The sequence below is a fragment of the Haliotis cracherodii genome, unplaced genomic scaffold (genome assembly GCF_022045235.1).
Source record: "Haliotis cracherodii isolate W230 unplaced genomic scaffold, xgHalCrac1.p SCAF_13, whole genome shotgun sequence".
In the NCBI taxonomy this organism is placed as follows: domain Eukaryota; kingdom Metazoa; phylum Mollusca; class Gastropoda; order Lepetellida; family Haliotidae; genus Haliotis; species Haliotis cracherodii.
Window position 1 is genome coordinate 8,925,323 of NW_027266268.1, and position 16,826 is coordinate 8,942,148.

General features: G+C 42.6%; 1 protein-coding gene across 1 annotated transcript; it reads left to right on the forward strand.

Annotated features, from left to right (window-relative positions):
- The first annotated feature begins 8,220 nt into the window (after window positions 1-8,220).
- LOC139458849 (uncharacterized) lies at window positions 8,221-15,592 on the forward strand. The gene is made up of 3 exons (XM_071240278.1): window positions 8,221-8,415; window positions 13,675-13,802; window positions 14,770-15,592. The coding sequence occupies exons 1-3, from the start codon at window positions 8,401-8,403 to the stop codon at window positions 14,867-14,869; spliced, it is 243 nt and encodes an 80-aa protein (XP_071096379.1). The 5' UTR covers window positions 8,221-8,400; the 3' UTR covers window positions 14,870-15,592.
- Window positions 15,593-16,826: the final 1,234 nt, after the last annotated feature.

Sequence of the window (16,826 nt, forward strand, 5' to 3'; positions counted from 1 at the left end):
TTTGTGCACGTGTTACGTTTTGGCTCAGATGCTAGTACCTTTCTTATGCATGTGTGACGTTTTGGTTCAGATGTTAGTACTTTTATTAGCAAGTGTGAAGTTTTGGTTCAGATGCTAGTACGTTTCTTATGCATGTGTGACGTTTTGGCTCAGATGCAAGTACCTTATGGACGTGTTACGTTTTGGCTCAGATACTAGTACCTTTCTTATGCACGTGTGACGTTTTGGTTCAGATGCTAGTACCTTATGGACGTGTTACGTTTTGGCTCAGATACTAGTACCTTCCTTATGCATGTGTGACGTTTTGGTTCAGATGTTAGTACTTTTATTAGCAAGTGTGAAGTTTTGGTTCAGATGCTAGTACCTTTCTTATGCATGTGTGACGTTTTGGCTCAGATGTTAGTACTTTTATTAGCAAGTGTGAAGTTGGGTTCAGATGGCATTACCTATATGCATGTGTGACGTTTTGGTTCAGATGGCATAACCTTTGTGCATGTGTGAAATTTTGGTTCAGATGCCATTACCTTAATGCATGTGTGACGTTTTGGTTCAGATACCATTACCTTTGTGCACGTGTGACGTTTTGGTTCAGATGGTATATCTTTATGCACGTGTGACGTTTTGGTTCAGATGGCATATCTTTATGCACGTGTGGCGTTTTGGTTCAGATGGTATACCTTTATGCACGTGTGGCGTTTTGGTTCAGATGGTATACCTTTATGCACGTGTGACGTTTTGGTTCAGATGCTGGTACCTTTCTTAAGCAAGTGTTACGTAATGATACAGATGCTTGTAAACTGCCAGGCAAAAGAAAGTATACGCTTGAAATACCTGCTCCACTCTGCTCTGTACTGTGGTCATGGCCATTGAGACGTCATCACCATGTTACATGTTGTGAGATACTCATTGATGTGATGCATGTAGTATCCTATGCACGTACCAATATCATCGATAACCATTTCTTGTTTTAGCCACCATCAAACATGGGTGTATACTTCGTTTTGCCTGGCAGTTTATATTCCCCAAGCAGGTGATCCTTGTCGCTTGATGGATATAACCCCTGGATAGAAGAAATATAGAAATGAACTCGACTGTCTTTGAGAACGTTGTTTCATGCTGGGCGTGAACCTCGGGCCACCAGAAGGGCGTCTGAGGCTGTCATGGCCAGATGGTGGGCACTGATTCACGGGAGATGCTGCTGCCTGTCTAAAACCAGGAACCGTCAAGGTTAATCTAATATCCAATATGAGTTTCCATCTGGGTGAGGCGCTGTCGACAACACGGTGTGCATGGAGTTCTGCTGCAGGAGTCCCCTATAGCATAGACGATGTGCAGGTGCCCTGGTCCGAGATACTGATTTTATTAATAACTTTTGCGTTTCAATGAGAGAAAGCGAAATATTTCTAAATAGAGAGGTTGTTTCAGGAGTGAATACATATGCCTTTTACATATATATCTGGTAATGAAGGATCGACATTCATTTGAAGTCTAATGAAGAAATGCTCAGAGTTAGGACATGAACTATTCCACGTGGAATTTAGGAACAAATACGGAAAACTTTTGTTTACAACCAGAGTTTATATTACCTCCCGAAATATCCCGTGGGTCCGGCGTCTACGATCTCCACAACCATTCCCTACCCACGCACTGCAGCGCTGGGTTATAATGGCAGGAACAGGTACTCTGACGTCACCGTCACATGTGTGATGATAGGCCAAGGCCCAATGATAAGTAATACAAAGGTATGCGGAGAGATTGCGCAACACTCATATTGGCACAGGAGGCGGTGATTCTACATGGCCAGCAACAATGCTACAAATATCACGATAAAGAGAACATTCCCTAACACAACAATATATCCCTGTCTCACCATGTCTCAACGGTGCTGAACAGAAACATGTAGACTTAAAAATTCCCCAGATCTTTGCTCTCGATCTTGTTCTGAAAAGACAGGAGCCACGTTTTACATCGACATCCATAGCTTCATACATTTGGGAATCGAACTCCATCTTCGTCAATACACTAACCATTGGACTACCCCCGCAATCGTGGGTCTTGACAAAGATTTGTTTGAAGTTTATTGACTTGTTTTCCTAGTGGTATACACCGCGAATGAGCAAGACTGAGTGAGTGAGTATGGTTTTACGCCACGTTAGCACTATTTAGCAATATCACGGCGGGGGACACCAGAAAAAGGCTTCACAGAGCAAATTATCAGAACAACTTGAACAAAGAACTTATTGTCTATCTGCCAGTGACGTCACAGATTATGATTGCCCTGCAAAGCTACCATGCATCAATAGTGTCTGACGTCACATGGTTTATTTGACACAGAAAGCCCTTGTGTGACGTCACGGTATCAGATTCCCAACCAGGCTCACAATATCACAAATATATCTCCCAGCAGTCCCTTGTGTGACGTCACCGAGTATGATTACCCTGCCAGGCTCCCATACATCAGTGCTATCTCTACCAGCAGGCGCTTGTGTGACGTCACCGAGTATGATTACCCTGCCAGGCTCCCATACATCAGTGCTATCTCTACCAGCAGTCCCTTGTGTGACGTCACCGAGTATGATTACCCTACCAGGCTCCCATACATCAGTGCTATCTCTACCAGCAGGCGCTTGTGGAGTACATACAAGAACAGTGCAATGTTGCTCGTTCGCCTCGGAAACTGACCAGGGCACTTTTCACTGGCCTGCTATACATATATAGCTGTATATCGCACGAAAATAAGCAAAATGGTATTTGTCACCACTCGTCCAATTCGAAACCTTTTTATCTTTCCGGAACCCCCAAGAAACCTATTCGTGTTGTCCTGGAATAAAACGAGATTTGATTATGAAAAAATACACTCGCATCTTTTCTTATCCTATAAAATACCCGAAAAGACACGAGTGGTCATGAATAAAGGATGCAGTCATCACGAGCCTGTTCATTTGTCGTGTAATGTGAGATAATATTTTGGAACATCATAACAACGAAAACACATAAATACTAAATAGATACACTTAATATTGGTATAGTGAGTGAGCGGATCTTATGCCGAGTTTTGAAGTATGCCAGTCATATCAAATCAGAAACCATTAACAATGAGCTTAACACAATTTCCCCACTTTTGGTATCGAATCTAGACATTAAATTTGGTGTGACGAACCAAACATTTACTACTTTGCCTGTATTCGAGAAACATGACGGTGTATCGGTGAGGTGAGGTGAAATTGGGTTTAACGTCGCGTCCAAGATTATTGCACTTATATAGCGACGTGCATGCACGTGTATGTGTGTGTGTGGCTGCTTGTACTAGTCCGGACTGATGCCGATTTATAGTGCTAGCTCACTGAGATACCATGCCGCAGTTTTAACATGAATACCCCACTCAGACACAGTATACTGACTCCGAGCCGACCAGTCCTTGTTTTAGCCCTTTAATGCCGAGCGCCAGACAGGGTAACAACAAGTACAATCTTTTAACGTCTTTTTGTATGACGCGGCCCGGGATCGAACCCTGGACCTTCCGCTCTCCGGGCGGACGCTCTACCACAGGACCACGGAGGCGGTCTGACGGTGTATCGGATTAATGTGTGATGTGGGGATAGTCTATTTTTCTTGATTCCACATATGAAAACAGCAGAAGAGGAAAGGTTCTTCCGAAAAAGTATTCATTTATTATTCTTAAGACATGTTTTCATTGACTAAGTGTTAGTCTATGTTTCTATCAAAATTACACTCTTCAAAATAAGAAACGCACAGGTAGATTTTTAGTAAATTCATTGTACCTAATAAAGTCGATATATTGAATTTAATATCATAGATACAAATATGAAATTTTGGATCTCGATAGTCACATGTTGTTGTACAAAGGCATTGAAAACTGTTCATTGTCATGTCACCTAAGACCACAAGGGTGGGCTGAACTCTGCATCTCCTCGGCACTGACTGGATAAGTGTACGAATTCTGTCCTGCGGAATTGTGCGCCATTCTGCTTGTAACGCGTTGGCCAGTTGTCGGAGTCTCTGTAGCGTGTTCTGACGTTGATACACACGTCGATCGAGTTCATCACAGAGGTGTTCGATTGGGTTACGATCTGGAGATATCGACGGCCAGGGCAAAACGTTGATGTTGGCATTATGAGGGTAGTCTACCGTGACACGAGCCGTGTACGTGGGGCGTTGTCCTGTTGAAACAGCTCCCTCTGGCGGTCAATGATTGGAAGAAGTGAGGTTGAAGAATTTGATTCATGTAGCGATTTGCTGACAAATTTCCCTGAACCACAACCAAGTCAGATCTCGCGGTGTAGGATATGGTCCCCCATATCATGACACTACCGCCAACGAAATTGTCGAATTCAAGTTCAATATGGGACAAAACGCTCATTTCGACGACGATAAACACGTTGTCTTCCATCTAACCCGTGAAGAAGAAATCGTGATTCATCGCTAACCCACACATGTCTACAGTTTCTCAAATTTCAAGGCTGTAAGGTATGGCGACAACCCAAGCGTCGCTGTCGATGGATCTGTTCGCAAAACAGGGGCGATAACTGGTCTTCTGGGTCGGATTCCAGCCTCTCTAAGGTGGTTCCTGACAGTCTGGTCCCATATCCTCCTCAAAACAGGGATGCGTCCTGCAGTCTCCGTAGCTGTGGCATTGCGATGACGTAGGTGGAACAGTCGAATGTAGCGATCCTGTGCAGGGGTGGTAACTCTTGATCTGCCGGTTCTCTGACGGTCTGCAGTGGAATTGAACAGTGTGCATCTGTCCCAAAGGCGGCAAATGGTGCTGTGGCGGACGTTGAAGTGGCGTGCAACAGACGAATGCGATTCCCCTCTTTGGATACGTTCTATGACGATGTTCCGATCAAGTTTTCGAACTTGAAAAATGTTGACAATTGAATGACAAATTTTCGGCTTATGCGTGTCTTTTTATCGCCACTACCATGAGTTACGAATGCCATAACTTGCACGTGCATTTTGTTTTACTGTATTCCTCCATGACATTTTACAGCAAGTGTGAAAACAATTCCGTTTAAGATATTGTAAATCGACAATGGTTGCGTTTTGACGCACCGTTTATCGAATATCAGGCATACTACCTGTGCGTTTCTTTTTTGGAGTAATGTATATATTTACAGAGACTTAATAGCGTTAGTCCAGACATGAAGTAAACAAATTTGGCATCATATTTTTTTTTTGGCATTCAAGACCATTTCGGTCTGTGTTACCATATATAGATATGTTTGACCTTGTTGTGTTGCGATCTTCTTTTTTGCTTTATCGCCCTTCGTTAATTGCAAGATGATAAATATTCAAATAGGCACGCAGTTGCCGCCCGTTCACTTAGTCTTGAGATTATATAAAAAGACCCATGCAGCGTGAACGGTATATTACCAATGAAGATGAAATAGAACTCCCTACTTCTGAACCCCACCCCTCTCCCCATCAGCCCTCTCGACCACACGAAGTTGGTGCAATTGGGAATACATAGTGCTAAAGTGTCAGTTTTCAACTGCAGGCGTCGGCCGCCGCCCACAGCAGGTTCGGCATGTTTGGTGTAGATATAGACACGTAGTCCGTGCAGCGTGTTGCTATGCCGGCCAGATGAGGCAGTGTTTGGCCAACACGGGTGTGGTAAAGAGATACACACACTGCGATCCCCCGAGGCGATGCTACTACAGTTTTCCGGTTTTATAGTAAACCGGTCCGGCACCGAATAAACCCGTTACTATGGTTACAAGGGAGGAATCCTATACTTTTGATAATACATATACAAATCTGCAAAAAACGTTAACTAGAGATTAGTTTTTATATTTTAGATTTTTATAATCTGTCAGTTCCGACAAATATGGGGACGTATGTCTGATGTTCGGCTGTTCCGTTATGATATATACCGGGTAGGGGCTAGTAATACCCGAGTACATGAACCAGCATGAGTATTGTTAAGCCAGTCTGCATACACGGATGATCTACAGGAACAATCACAGCTATAGAGATCCTATACAACTATAGAACTCCCGACAACACGATGCTCTAGGCTAAAACCTACTGCAGAGACCCTGACAATACCTCCCCAACACACTGGTGTAACCTTGGGGTACCAAGAGACAAAACCACCCACCCCCACACTGGTGTATAACTCCGATTACACACACACACATGAAGCATAGCTGCTAAAGAGGCTATTCCCGTCTTACTGGTGTGTAGATCTGACCCTGGCAAACAGCTTATACAGACAGGTAGCTGCAGTATGTTTCAGATACAGTAAACACGCCGTCCTTGGCAGCCGCTTGCAACATCGGCGGTGATAACGTCAGCGTTGATTACATTTATCAGTCGTCTTGCCTCCTCATTTACGGAGAGTTAGCCGGCTGAACTCGGGGATACATAGATGGAGTTACAGCAACGACTGCTTCTGCTTCGTTAAGAACTACGACATCCATCAACATCTTGCATAACATCCTCCTCTAAAGTTATAGTCACTGTAACTACACCTACTGTTACTTTTGATTCCCCTTCAACTGCTGCTATTACTGTTACTGCTACTTCTACAACCACCACAACTACTACCACTACCACCACCACCCCCGCCAATATTACTACTACTACTACTACTGCTACTACCACTGCTACTACAAATGCTACTGTTGCTATTACCACTACTTCTGCTGTTGCTGCTACTACTACTACTACTGTTAGTTCTACCACTACAACTACTACCACTATCACCTCCAATACCAATATTACTACCACTACTACTACTACTACTACTACTACTACTACTACTACTACTACTACTACTACTACCACTACTACTACCACTGCTACTACAAATGCTACTGTTGCTATTACCACTACTTCTGCTGTTGCTGCTGCTACTACTACTACTGTTACTTCTACCACTACAACTACTACCACTATCACCTCCAATACCAATATTACTACCACTACTACTACTACCACTACTACTGCCACTGCTACTACAAATGCTGCTGCTATTACTACTACTTCTGCTGCTACTACTACTACTACAACTACTACTACTACTACTATTACTTCGATCATCATCGCCACAACTACTACTACGACGACTACTGCTGACACTACCACCACCACTACTACTGCTGCTGATACTACTACTGCTTCTAATACTAATACTGCTACCACCACCACCACTACTACTACAACTACCGATACTACTACCACTACTATTGCTACTACTGTTACTACTGCTACCACTACTACCATAACTACTACGACTACTTCAAAAACCACTACGACTACTACCAGCTCTACCCCTACTACTGCTGCTTCCACTACACTTGTAACAACTATCAAAACTAACGCTAATGCTACTACTTCCACTACAACTACCATTACTACAACGCATACCATCATTTCTTCTGTTTTTACACAACCAATGTCTTTACCAGCGTCTACAGCTACAAAGCGTCGTTACTCCTATTCACGAGCCCATGCCTTGCCTCGCCTACAACGCCTACTACGTCATCAACAGCTACTACTACGCGCGTAGCACCCTAATGTCAAAACGTTCTGCTTGAAATCTGAGCTTCAATCATTTCAAAACTTTCAAACACGTGTTCTATGCCAACAGCGGCATATATCGTCGCTCTACGTCTTGCCTCGAGCGATGTTTTAGACGAAAGGATGATTAATTTAACACCCATCATTTTCTAAACATAATGATAAATAGGATTCATATCCAATAAAACACTAAACAACTCGACAAATAGACTAACATTCAGTCTATGAAATCTTATATTACACAATACCCTTCTCGACCCTACAATTAATCAAATAATTTTCCCCAATGGAATAGAGATAGCCAGAGCTGGCTAGACTTGCTTTTGTATACATGTCTAGATTTATTATATTTCATAAAATAAATATATTTCACAGTCATGATGTGTATAATTTTTCATATCTGACCTCGAATATTCATATTCAAATTTTGCAGTCAACGATGCATCATGATAAGCCACCGACGCACTTCAAATATCGATTACCATATATGTATATAATGAACACATCCGTCTGATGAGTCAACCGCCATAGGTGCAGAAGTCCACGCCCATCTCAAGCCTTTACCGCAGACGTTCAACACCATTGTTGACCAACACAAAACACTCCTCCATCAATGAAATGATCATAATTATTATAATGTTTGCCACATTCCTATAACATTTAATACATCAAGCCACCGGGTGTGTCGATTTGTGGGATATTTACTCTCGCTAAGACCAGGCGATCTCGCCAATCAAACTAAATGTATATTGCTGTAACCTGTGTGCCGTGTGCAAAACTTTCCCGGCTGAATCAGTAGGACTCTAGAAATATTGAAACGCTTACAATCAACGCTCCATCACTCACTCTACCACCATGCCACCTAAATTCGTAAGTAGTTTGTGTTTGTGTGTTAGATTGGGGTCGATAAGAGTCGCAAAATATGAAATAAGTATTCATTTGTTTTAGATTCATGAGTACAATTCACTGAATTTAAATCTATAGTGTTTGTGGGGGATAAGTCGATCTCAGAGCGCTGGGATGAAGTTGGGGCGAGTGTAGACACTAGGGATGGGGGGTTGGGGGGTTGCAGCGGGGGTGAAACAAGTTGACCCACCATGGAATGAACAACTGCAGCTGGAGACTTCATATCTCGTCAGCCTAGAGCAGTATTTACTCCGTGATTGCTGAGTGTTCGAGCAGACGACTTTTTCCTGTGGCAGAGTACCGCAGCACTAACGACTTTCATTTTCCGCTGAGTTGTGTTGCTATGTTTTTATTTTGTTCCTGTGATGTCCCAGTTTATATATGCGAGATTTCAAAGCAAACTTTGAACACAGTGAGGAAACAGCAGCGATATTCACAACAAATTTCATAATCCGTGTTACAAAACCTCGCGCTGAATTATGCGCTTTAGGACTCCAAATTTGCAGGGAATATTCACAAGACCGCTCTAACCTATGAATAAAACTGACATGTAGGATGTTTAACGTCAGTAGAGGTGTTTAAGAGTTGCGATTGGAGGTATTTACTCTATCGACCCGTCCCGGCTGGGGTCTGCTTACAACGTCGAGATCAATGCCAGGTTTGCATCACTCAACAATGTGGTTATTGAAATACAGCTAGTCGTGTTCCAGAAATATCTTCTATGGTTAACGCCTTTTTAATTTAATACACAATAACCCTTCTGTCATGTCGGGACACAGCATGGTGTAGCAAACAAACAACTTGCTTTTATGACCTCAGAGTCGCCGTGCCATCCAATCACAACCCTCTTCTGAAGACGATTTATATATGTTACTTTCTATCTGTCTGAACTTATCTCAATGCCTAAGAGCTGGACAAACGCTAGCCAAACGAGTCTTCACAAGCGCTTCAACGTTCCCTCTGGCGCAGGTAAATGGCATAGTTGGTATTCTAGCCTGCCTCACAGTCCCTGAACTAGATTATTTTCCCATCCGCGCAGCCCTTGTGTAACGCTACAGTCCTAAATAAAGCAAGTCTAGATTTGCCTAGTCTGAATTACCTCATCTCACCGGTGCTCTTTTACAAATCAAATGTAGTTGTTTGTTTCTATTAAAATTATATATCTTCAGAGACGTCTAGTTGCCATCTTACCCCGACGCACTCCATCGTGTCTGACTGGTGTAGCGAGTTCCTAAGCGCGCCAAACGAGAATACATTCATGCCATTTTCAATATTTGAACAAGATCTCTCTCACAACCGAAACACCTCTACTTCATTGCTGGATTGTTTACACTTGCCCATCTACTGAGTCGCGCCCAGAGTAAATTGCTCTCAAGGGGCAGCTCATGCATTTATGTATCCACACACTACCCTGCCCACTACGGTTGGTATTGCAGCTGAGGGGTGCAGGCAGGCGTTAGCATATACTGTGTACCGGCAGCACGCGATATACAGTGATGATAAATGCTTTAATCAGGCCATGTCGTAGGTGGTTACAATGTTACATAAGCGACAGCGCTGATAATCCGTTCATGACATGGCTGGTACTCGGTTTATTATATATCTGATGCTCAGTTTATTACTTAGCTTATATTCAGTTTATTACGTAGTTGATGCTCAGTTTATTACATATATGATATTCGGTTTATTACATAGGTTTTATTCATTTTATTACATAGCTTATGCTAGGTTTATATCATAGGTGATGTTCAGTTTATTACATAGCTGATACCTAGTTTATTACAAAGCTGATACTCACTTTAATAAATGTTGATACTCAGTTTATTACATAGCTGATACTTACTCTGGGACACTGTTGATACTCAGTTCATTACAAAACATGTAATGTATATGATAAGACGTATAAAGCACACACACGTTATTATTCATACCTCGTAAATGGCTATGTGACTTTTCAAAAGCAGCACAATCCCCACACGATTTCAATACACTTCGTCTTTCATGGCCACAGAAAACTGCTCCCTGCATTGTCCAGGCCAACATTCCTTCATAGAATCAACTATGTGTCACAGACAAGAAACATTCTATACATAATTCTATACTCTTTCCGCTGCAATAAAAGGGCACCGTAATCTTTTCCGTGTTTAAGACGGTTTATTGAAATTATATCACTGACGCAATATCGGGGATCGCACTATGGTAATTTGATCTAGGCGTCAATGCACGTTTATTCACACCGACGGAGGGCGACCTGACACGCCGAGTAATGCAGATGGTGATAGAATAGCCTCACTACCAAACCGGAAGTCGTAAGAGCGTGCTTCCGGCGTGCCAGATAAGGATTAATAACTTCTGCGTCAGAAGGAGTTCCCTGATGGATGGTATGCATCACTAATCGTTTTTTAATAACCCTTTTTTTTGTTCTTATAAAGCATTTTTGGTTGTTGTTTTTTGTCATCTGAGAACAGATTTTGAGAGAAGTGACTTTACATTTTTATTATTTTTACAAACTTTATGAACCTGGATTTTTTATCATAATTTGAAGATGAGACATTCATTTGATTATTACCTCAGGGTAAAGTAGAATCTTACTTTCGTGGACGGTATTTGCGAAAGACATAAATGGGTTTGCTTCGTTTTGATACGCCCCCTCCAAATTTGCACTTCAGCTTGGAGCTTGCGAGCATGATCTCCGCAAGCTGCTCTTGTGATCCCTCTTTGGAGGGATGCGCTCAAAAGGGATTAAAATAAATATTAAGAGGGTTGTGAAGAATCACCTAAAGTCCAGGATGCGGGTTAATCCGAGGATTGTCATTTAAATCTGTGAGGAAACTTTCTCCTGGATTATATTGTTTGTAGAATCGACAAAACTGCAACGTGACGTTTCTTCCTGTATTTTTTGTAAACATCTCCGCTTTTCAATAATGCTGCTGTCAAATCAACGCAACATGTGGCGTTATTCAACAAATTTCGTGGATAACTAGTTCCATTGCTCCGTCTAGTTTGCCTAACAGAATAAGTTCCCTCTTAAGGATAGGGTAGGCACGGTTGACGTCAATTCACTGTGGCCCAGTTGTCTAAGGCGATTCGCTGTGCAGAGTTGCGTCCCTTGGGCACGTCAGCAACCTATGATTGTGAGTTCGAATCCCGGTTCGCCCCGATTATGTTTCTAGGTTTATCAGCACCATATCGTGCTCGTGGGTTTCACCAAAGTGGTAAACCTCTGAGACCTGCATTACTTCGGACTTTCCTCCCACATTAAGCTGACACGCCGTGATATAACCGGAATACTGTTAAAAGCGGCGTTAAACCCATCTCACTCACTCTAAGTTGTAGATGTGGTCCTAACCTGGGTGATCTCAGCCATTGCTTTGGTTTGGAATAGAATAACAGTGGACCTCCATTGTTAAGGAACCACTGCCGATGTTTCGTCGTGTGAATTTTACCTCAGAAATACATGGATACTTGTTGTTTGCAACGAATCCTGTCTGTGGCAACCTGTAGCGTTTTCTTTTTTCAGCGATGGTTTATTCATTGGATGTTTTGTGATTCACATCGGGGTGTATTTAGTAGGGCACCTTGTAATAATCATGCATTGTCCCACCAAACCTTGACTGTTGTGAGAACTGGAGTCTGTCCGGCCTCTCAGGAGCATGGTAATCTCGGGTGTGACGACAGCGTGTTCCCGGAGTCAGTCGACCACGTCAGCAACTACCGCCACCCATGCGTCTCAACCTGTACCAAAGCCTGACACACATGGCAGTCGGGCTGCAACGAATGCATACAATACGTATCACGAATATAGGGTAACGAATACGAATATTTCTTTACGAATAAAATAACAATTCAGCAGTTGATGTATTACTTATGATATTCAGTGAAACAATAACAAAAAAAACTAAGCCGGAAATAGCAATCAGCTGTATACATATTTTCTCCCAATCTACGGTTGATTCAGTTACAAAATACCCAGTAATATAAGTTCAAAGAATTTTGATGCAATAGTCGGAAGAATTGTATCTGAAACTATTATTTTATCAGGAATAATATATACCGTTATCGTGTTATTTTAGCTACAGCATTTACTACACGTCACGTGTAACTAGTCAGCTGGCTCTGGTGCGAGAGTCTGTTGTGATCAACTCTGACCTTTAGGGGAGGATATCTGCTAGACACGTGCATCTCATTCAGACAGGCGAAGTGACGTCATAGGTTAGAATAAAGGCTATATTCACCTACATGTGCTATTTCAGGCAGCTGCACTCGCCAGTAGTGGGGATATCAATAACACGGGACGTTGTCCTTCGCCTGCCTTGCTGCAAGGTTGCATGTCACGGACTGATATTAATTCATTATTGTTTATAATTAGTATCTAAAACAAGAACACTTATGGAAAATGAACATTGCTTGTCGAGATTCTCTTCCGAAAACATGTCGAGTTTAACACAACAGTGTCGCCTCCACAGATGGGAAAGCCAGGTGCTCCAAGTCCTTCATTAACCAGGTGCATCATTGTCGCATCATATCAGTTAAAGATTGCAAACAGTTCGAACACTTGTTCAATTAGATACGCTTTAAGCACTCATAAATTCATACCTGGAGTGTACGTTACAGCTTTGTATAATTGATTTGAGTCATCGAATGTTGATCGGAGATCTTTTTTTTTTTGTAAACGGTCACCACAACGATGGATGGGTACTGATATATCAATGTAGTGAGTTCGGTTTAATGCCTTTTTAAACAGTATTCCAGTTATATGACGATGTGTCAGCTTAATGTAGGAGGAAAGCCCGAAGTGATGCAGGTCTCAGACGTTTACCACTTCGGTGAAACCTACGAGCACGAGTATGGTGCTGATAAACCTAGAAACATAATCGGGGCGAACTGGGATTCGAACCCACGATCATAGGTTTCTTGTGTGCCCAAGGGACGCAACTCTGCACAGCGAACCGCCTGAGACAACTGGGCCACCCATGCCCCCTTTGAAACAATGTAACAATGTACCCCTTTACAAGTGTGACATGTGATGTGTATCATTATGTAAGCATGTGGTACTTATGTAACCATGTGATACTGATGTAACCACGAGGTAACTATGAAACCATATGAAAACTCTGTAATCGCGTTATAACCATGTAACGATGTGACAACCATGCCATCACAATGTAATCATGGGATAAAAATGTAACCGTTCGATAACAATGTAACTTCGTGGTGTTGCAGGGAGGAGGAGACAAGTGCCGCATCTGCGAGAAGACGGTGTACGCCCAGGAGAAGATCGAGGCAGGAGGACTCATCTTCCACAAGAACTGCTTCAAGTGCAGCGTGGAGATTTGCAAGATGCAGCTGAAGTGAGTTATTGGATTTATCGGCCATCATATGATCCCATGTTGGGAAGGGTTGGAAATGTGTTCGCTCTGTAGACTCGGGTTGCTTCCGGCATGGCTGAGACAATGATCTAAGGACCCACGGCATTGCGGTGCCAGTATCCACAGGTCGTCATTTGGCCATGGTTAAGTTTCCTGGGTCTCGCTTTGTATAATGTGGTTCTGGGACTTGATCGTGGATCTCAACGTATGTGACCAACGTCAAACCTGTATTACTGTATTGATCATTCTCCACACTTTACAGGCCAATGAGATAGCTACAGTGTTGCTCTACACACTTGTCAGACCAATGAGATAGCTACAGTGTTGCTCTACACACTTGTCAGACCAATGAGATAGCTACAGTGTTGCTCTACACACTTGCCAGACCAATGAGATAGCTACAGTGTTGCTCTACACACTTGTCAGACCAATGAGATAGCTACAGTGTTGCTCTACACACTTGTCAGACCAATGAGATAGCTACAGTGTTGCTCTAAACACTTGTCAGACCAATGAGATAGCTACAGTGTTGCTCTACACACTTGTCAGACCAATGAGATAGCTACAGTGTTGTTCTACACACTTGCCAGACCAATGAGATAGCTACAGTGTTGCTCTACACACTTGTCAGACCAATGAGATAGCTACAGTGTTGCTCTACACACTTGTCAGACCAATGAGATAGCTACAGTGTTGCTCTTCACACTTGTCAGACCAATGAGATAGCTACAGTGTTGCTCTACACACTTGTCAGACCAATGAGATAGCTACAGTGTTGCTCTACACACTTGTCAAACCAATGATGTACCTAGACTGTTGCTCAACACACTTGTCAGGCCAATGATGTAGATACCGTTTTGTTATGTTATGTTATGCACAAGAAATTGTTGTTGTAACTCTGTAACAAGGGATCAATCGTCATGGAAACAAAATGTGTTTTGTTTTTCAGGCGTGAGAACTACGCCCAAGAGGGGGGCACGTTATACTGCAAGAAACATTTCGCCTCAGAAGTGACGGCGAAAAACACGCAAAACCCAACAACCTTTTAACTCAACAGGACACCGGAGTGCCTTTCTCAGTGCATTGTGGGATACATGCTGGTCACGTGATTTGACGTTATCACGTTTTGTAGTCTTCTAGGAGAGGTCGACTCCTGTGTCAACAGGTGGCAATACGACTCTCAGTGTGCCTAGCTGAAACCAAATACAGTCCATATATATTTATTAGCAATTTCATTGGAAATATAGACGCCTAGGAGCACTTGAAATGTGTTAGAAAGCGTGCATTAAGTTAATGCCAAACCTCAGCTTTACACCCATGGGAGAGAAATGGGCACTATGGCTTCTTTCCTGGTTCCACCTACGATACGCGCATTTACACAAGCCCAAAACACATTTCCGCCGCAGGGAGGTACCATTCTGCTGTTCCACCTGCCACCCCTGTCGGCAAAGTAAACTCTACCGTATTGCCTTACTGTAGCATGCGAGTGTGTATTCCAAGTAAAAACGTTTCATTGATAATTATAAGTGAAACATCACATTTCGTTTTCAATTGTAGTATAACATTCCCTTCATAAAGTCTCGTCTTCATTAGGAGCTTTTTTTATTTTGAATGGCCCCTGGAAGAGTATCGGTGTCGCCATCACAACAGCCCGTCAGACGCCATCTTGTAGAGATAGAATTGAGTATCTTGTCAAACATCTGATCTGAAACTTCATACATCATCCAGGTTTTGTAGATATACATTTGTGACATAAAACGTTTTGTTTCGTTTACTGTCGTATGTTGTTGTTTTATTTCACGCAAAGGGTGGGCCAGTGCTGTCACAGTCAGCAACATACCAACTATATCACAGCCTAGCTATGTCACTTGTCTGTAGTCAGAAACATAGTGTAGTCAGCAACATACCAGCTTAATCACAGCGGGCTTTAGACAGCAACATCACAGTTATATCACAGCAACAGCCTAGGTGTCATCACATGTCTGTAGTCAGCAACATTAGAGATAAATCACAGCGGGTTTTAGTCAGCAATATACCAGCTTAATCACAGCGGGCTTTAGACAGCAACATCACAGTTATATCACAGCAACAGCCTAGGTGTCATCACATGTCTGTAGTCAGCAACATTAGAGATAAATCACAGCGGGTTTTAGTCAGCAATATAACAGCTTAATCACAGCGGGCTTTAGACAGCAACATCACAGTTATATCACAGCAACAGTCTAGGTGTCATCACATGTCTGTAGTCAGCAACTTTAGATATAAATCACAGCGGGTTTTAGTCAGCAATATAACAGCTTAATCACAGCGGGCTTTAGACAGCAACATCACAGTTATATCACAGCAACAGCCTAGGTGTCATCACATGTCTGTAGTCAACAACATTAGAGATAAATCACAGCGGGTTTTAGTCAGCAACATACCAGCTTAATCACAGCGGGCTTTAGACAGCAACATCACAGTTATATCACAGCAACAGTCTAGGTGTCATCACATGTCTGTAGTCAGCAACTTTAGAGATAAATCACAGCGGGTTTTAGTCAGCAACATACCAGCTTAATCACAGCGGGCTTTAGACAGCAACATCACAGTTATATCACAGCAACAGCCTAGGTGTCATCACATGTCTGTAGTCAGCAACATTAGAGATAAATCACAGCGGGTTTTAGTCGGCAGTATAACAGCTTAATCACAGCGAGTTTTAGTCAGCAATACTACAGCTATGTCACAGCAACATCACACCTCTATCACAACATTACACTTGTATTACAGCAACATCACAGCAATATCGCAACAATCATATAGCTATATAACCGTTGTCTATAGTTAGCAGTATTATAGCTCCATGCTTGCCGTAAAAGGCGACTAAGTTTGTCGGAAGAGGCGACTAACGGGATCGGGTGGTCAGGCTCATTGCTCATGTAGCTTGAAAAACATATCCATTGATCACCTTGTTTCATGTTCGTATCCAAGTGTCGGTTAGAGGTTATATGCCGTGTCCTTGGG

Coding starts and splice junctions, on each gene's coding strand:
- LOC139458849 (XM_071240278.1), top strand. Junction 13,803..14,769: donor ATTTGCAAGATGCAGCTGAA/GTGAGTTATTGG, acceptor TTTGTTTTTCAG/GCGTGAGAACTACGCCCAAG.